The sequence below is a fragment of the Alosa pseudoharengus genome, unplaced genomic scaffold (assembly GCF_046254945.1).
Source record: "Alosa pseudoharengus isolate Yale_2024_CS ecotype anadromous, Long Island Sound unplaced genomic scaffold, YU_APseudo_1.1 YU_APseudo_1.1_scf_18, whole genome shotgun sequence".
Classification (NCBI taxonomy): Eukaryota; Metazoa; Chordata; class Actinopteri; order Clupeiformes; family Clupeidae; genus Alosa; species Alosa pseudoharengus.
This window is the reverse complement of record NW_027468650.1, coordinates 17,648,175-17,653,174: the sequence shown is the minus strand read 5'-3', so window position 1 is coordinate 17,653,174 and position 5,000 is coordinate 17,648,175. Positions and strand designations below refer to the sequence as shown.

General features: G+C 46.2%; 1 protein-coding gene across 1 annotated transcript in view; it reads left to right on the top strand.

Moving 5' to 3' along the window:
- LOC143131472 (uncharacterized) overlaps positions 1-5,000 on the top strand; it is a 24,255-nt gene that overhangs the window by 11,644 nt on the left and 7,611 nt on the right. The window contains exons 17-23 of the mRNA XM_076291125.1: positions 31-163; positions 1,973-2,170; positions 2,359-2,485; positions 2,756-2,967; positions 3,350-3,512; positions 4,111-4,190; positions 4,464-4,624. Of these exons, the coding sequence (XP_076147240.1) occupies positions 31-163; positions 1,973-2,170; positions 2,359-2,485; positions 2,756-2,967; positions 3,350-3,512; positions 4,111-4,190; positions 4,464-4,624 (1,074 nt within the window). The remainder of the gene's footprint in view (positions 1-30; positions 164-1,972; positions 2,171-2,358; positions 2,486-2,755; positions 2,968-3,349; positions 3,513-4,110; positions 4,191-4,463; positions 4,625-5,000) is intronic.

The window sequence follows — 5,000 nt, the reverse complement described above, 5'->3', positions numbered from 1 at the left end:
TTGTGTCTCCGGTGTGTGTTCTCTTTGCAGAAGCTAGGCAGTGTTGTGGGACCTGACTCTCACGTCCAGGATATTGGGAAGATTCACTTTGTCCAGTTTGACTCAGATGGCGTGTTTGGCTGGATTCTGAAAGATCCCAGACTGATAGACAGAATGCTGAAAGGTGGCCAGTAAATCCACTGTGTGGACTTTCAACAATCTGTCTCGAAACAAAACATCTCAGCTCTCTTTCCATCTGCCTCAATGTCAAATGAAACATCTCAGCCCTTTCTCCATCTGTCTCCATCTGTCTCAGTACCTAATGAAACATGCCTTACCTCTCAGTGTTGTTCAGCGCCTAATGAAACATCTCTGCCCTTTCTCCATCTGTCTTTGTCCGTCCAGATAAATGTTCTTATTTATTTATTAGCTCAGTGGTCCCCAAACTTTTTCTTCAGAGGGCCAGCTCACTATGCTTGGCTGTAAGAGAGGGCCAGAGACTCAGAGTATGTCAGTAACTGTAAATAGCATACCTTAGTTGAATATTAATCCATTACATTTAATCATAGGCTATCACAATCTAATACTATTGTGAGCTGTGTTTATTTTATATTGCCATATAAAATGTAGTTCAACATGGAAATAGCTCAAATTAAATAATACTAATACAAAGACTTTATCATTCCCAAAAGTATATTTTATTCCAAATTTGTGAACTCTGAACTCTGTTTTTGCATACACAGCTCAAGTTTTGAACAAGCAATATCCTACAAATAATTTAAACTATGAGAGTTTTATGAAGTGCTGAAATGACCACCATTCTAACTTTCACTCACCTGGTGAGAACTGTGTGAGCGCTGCTGTCTTTATGAACATTTGAATGAGTGAATAAAAAATAGAAATAATTATCCCAGAAATATGACTTAGAAGTTATGAATAGAAGTTAGGCCTATTAAAGCGGAACTTGGCAACTATCTCAACGTAATAAACCCGTTTAGAAATCATTTGGATGGTTAAATGACCTGTTCCGGTGAAAATGGTGACTTTCCCCGCTGCGCCTAGCGTCCCCAGGCGGAAAACCAAGCTTGCAACATTGAGACCACCGTCCCGGAAAGAGAAGTGAGAAACAAGAAACTCGTTTTAAATCAAGTTTCTTACCTTGTAACATCCACATAGTTCTGCCAAACTTATGCTAACCGTTCGCTAGCTTGTAAACAAATCCATGTGCTTTATCGTTACCTTTTCCCACAGTTTGAAATAGCATAATGCACAATTTCTCCAGCAGAGGGGGAAATCCTGCCAAGTTTCCCTTTAAAACAATTAATTGATCAACTTTTAGAATACTTTGAGCACTGATGCAGTCAGCAGGCCTATCTTACATTGTTTGCAGGTACTGTTAGGCCTACATTTCATTCCATTTTCAATGTCAGATTCGAAACAGTGCCAAAACAACCACCAGTGGACAAAAAAAGGTATTACAAGTGTACTGTTGAGACTCGCCATAGAGAATGAATGGGGGAAATTACGGGAGGTTATAGTTTGATGGTGTCGTACTCCTGTGCGGGCCGGATGCTATATACCACAGACATGTTTTGGGGGGCCACACAAAATAAGGTGGCGGGCCGTATCCGGCCCTTGGGCCGTAGTTTGGGGACCATTGTATTAGCTCACTGTTTATACCGTAATTTCCCAACTATTAGCCGAGGTTTATACATTGCAAAACATTTTCAGCCATGAGGTTAATACACAGGGGCAGTTAATATGGTATTAATATGTTTTGCATTCTTAGCTTGTAAAAAACACTGTCTTGCAGTTTATACAATGCAGCTAATACACAGGAAATTACTGTAGTCTTAGTTGGCACTGAAATCCTGAACTGGGGGATGTGAAACACAATGTCGTTTTTATGTGGCCCATAACAATGACAAATAAGGGAATTCTGAGTCTTATCTACACGTGTCTAATGAAACGTGTGTCTCGTCTCCTCTTGCAGAGCCTGTAGAGACCCTTGGCAGTGTTCCTCGTAGAAAGCGATCATATGAAGAGGATGATGAAGAGCATTATGATGATGGTGATGACGATCATGTCACAAAGATGGTGCTGCTGGATCGTCCGCCTCGTATCCCAAACCCTATAGCCTGCCTCTCGTCCACAGACATGCTCATATTTCACCTGCACATCAACCACACAGGTCCGTCTCTCTGCCTGACACACCAAGCGTATTCACCGACTCCTAAGTGAGGGTGTATGTGTGACAGTATGAGTGTGTGTGTTTGTGTGTGTGTGTGTGTCTCTCTCTCTTTCTCTCTTTGTCTGTGTGTGTGTGTATTTCTCTCTCTCTCTTTCTGTGTGTGTGTGTGTGTGTGTGTGTGTGTGTAGACCGCCTCAACAGCCACTTCCCAGTGTACCAGAAGGACCATCTCTTTAACAGCAACCCCAGCTGGGACTATGGAGCCTTTAGAAGACTGCAGTACCTGATGACACGCACACAGTTTAACTCCTCTAGGTACAGACTACACTATTCACACACACACACACACACACACACACACACAGACAAACAGTTTAACGTCTCAGTTTTACAGACTAGAGTACACACACACACACAAACATGCACGCACACACACACACACACACACAAACACACACACACACACACACACACACACACACACACACACACACACACACATTTTAACTCGTTCTGGTATAGACTAGAGTAGTTGACTGTGATTTGTGACCTTGACTCTGTTGAACTGTCTTCCTTTGTGCGCAGGTTTGCCCATGTGTTCCCTGAGTCAGGGACATACGTGTTTGTGGACAACGCGGTGCCCGAGTGGAGCCTGGTGGTGGTGGTCAGTGAGGACGGCTCCGCCTGTGACCCCAACGTGCCGCCCTTCCAGCCGAGCTCCCCCGCCCAGCTTGTCCGACACGGCGTCGTCCGTCGCCCACACTTCAACCTGCTGCCGGACTGGGGAGCCATCGCAGGTCAGCGTGTGTGTGTGTGTGTGTGTGTCTGTGTGTGTGTGTGTGTCTGTGTGTGTGTGTGTGTGTGTGTGTGTGTGTGTGTGTGTCTGTGTGTGTGTGTCTATGTGTGTGTGTGTGTGTGCGCAGGTATCCTGATGACTCTGCTGGTGGCTGGTGTGTGTTACTGATAAAGTGTGTGTGTGCATGTGTGTCTGTGTGTGTGTGTCTATGTGTGTGTGTGTGTGTGTGTGTGTGTGTGTGTGTGTGTGTGTGTTTACATGTATCCTATTGATCCTGCTGGTGACTAATGTGTCTGTCTTGCTCATGAAGTAAGTGTATGTGTGTGTGTGTGTATGTGTGTGTGTGTGTGTGTGTGTGTGTGTGTGTGTGTGTTTGTGCGCAGGTATCCTGGTGACTCTGCTGGTGCTGGTAGTCGTGGTAACGGGCACGACTCTACTGCTGAAACCACACAGACACCACCTGGTCTCCCATGGCAACCCCAAACCTCGCTGGCGCAGTCTAGGTCAGCCGCCGGCACCCCTAGAGTATGTCTACAATGGAGAAAGGTGAGGACACACGTGTGAGTCTGTGTGTGTGTGTGTGTGTGTGTGTGTGTGTGTGTGTGTGTGTGTGTGTGTGTGTGTGCTCTACAGCGGAGAGAGGTGTGTGTTTGTGTGTGTGTGTGTGGGGGGGGGGGGGTCATCAGGTGTGCGTGTCATCAGGTACATCAGGTCTGTCTAACCGCAGTGAGGTGAGACAGCTCCAGCATTCTCTACTCTGCATTGAAGCGATGGTAGTGTAGTGGGTAAAGTGCTCGGCTAGCATGCAGTAGCCAGAAAAGTCGTGGGCTCAATTCCCAACGGCTACTGTTGTGCCTTTGAGCCAGGCACTTAACCCAGAGTTGCTCCAAGGACACTGGCCCTTGCGATTGGTATCTATAAGTCTCTTTGTGTAAAGTGTAAGCTAAATGTATAAATGTCAGCTAAATGCCTACTCTTGTCTGTCTCTTTAACTGCAGTGAGGTGCGACGGCTCCAATATTCTCTACTTCTGTCTGACTGATACAGTATGACTTGACATGTGCTGGGGATTTCAGTGCTAAAACCCACACACAAACACAAGTTGATTGATTGATGGGATGGTGGTATGTGTGTGTGTTTCCCAGTCTGGACGCACCGTCTGCACTGGGTCTAAGGGGAGTAGGAGAAGGAGCAGAGGCTGAAGAGACTGCCATCTGGAGAGGAGGTGACACTCACACACACACACACACACACACACACACACACACACACACACACACACACACACACACACACACACACACACACACACACACACACACAAACCCATGAAATACGGGATAACTGTGCGTGCATCTGTGTGAATGTGTGTGTGTTTGAGTGTCTGTGTGTGTGTGTGTGTGTGTGTGTGTGTGTGTGTGTGTGTGTGTGTGTGTGTGTGTGTGTGTGTGTGTGTGTGTGTGTGTGTGTGTGTGTGTGTGTGTGTGTCCTGTCTCAGGCTGTAAAGCTGTGGGTATGGAGCTGGAGGAGTTTAATGTGAAGACTCTCTATGACAAGCTGGAGGACCAGAACCTGCATGTGGCGTCCCAGCTGGCCAAACACCGCAAAGACACTCAGGAGTTTTACCGCAACATCTGCCATCAGACCAACACTCTCAGAGTGAGTTTCACACACACACACACACACACACACACACACACTAAAATACATCACAAAGACACGCAGGAGTTTTACCGCAACATCTGCCACCAGACCAACACTCTCAGAGTGAGTTTCACACACACACACACACACACACACACACACACACACACACACACACACACACTAAAATACATCACAAAGACACGCAGGAGTTTTATCGCAACATCTGCCACCAGACCAACACTCTCAGAGTGAGTTTCACACACACACACACACACACACACACACACACACACACACACACACACACACACACACACTAAAATACATCACAAAGACACGCGGGAGTTTTACCGCAACATCTGCCACCAGACCAACACTCTCAGAGTGA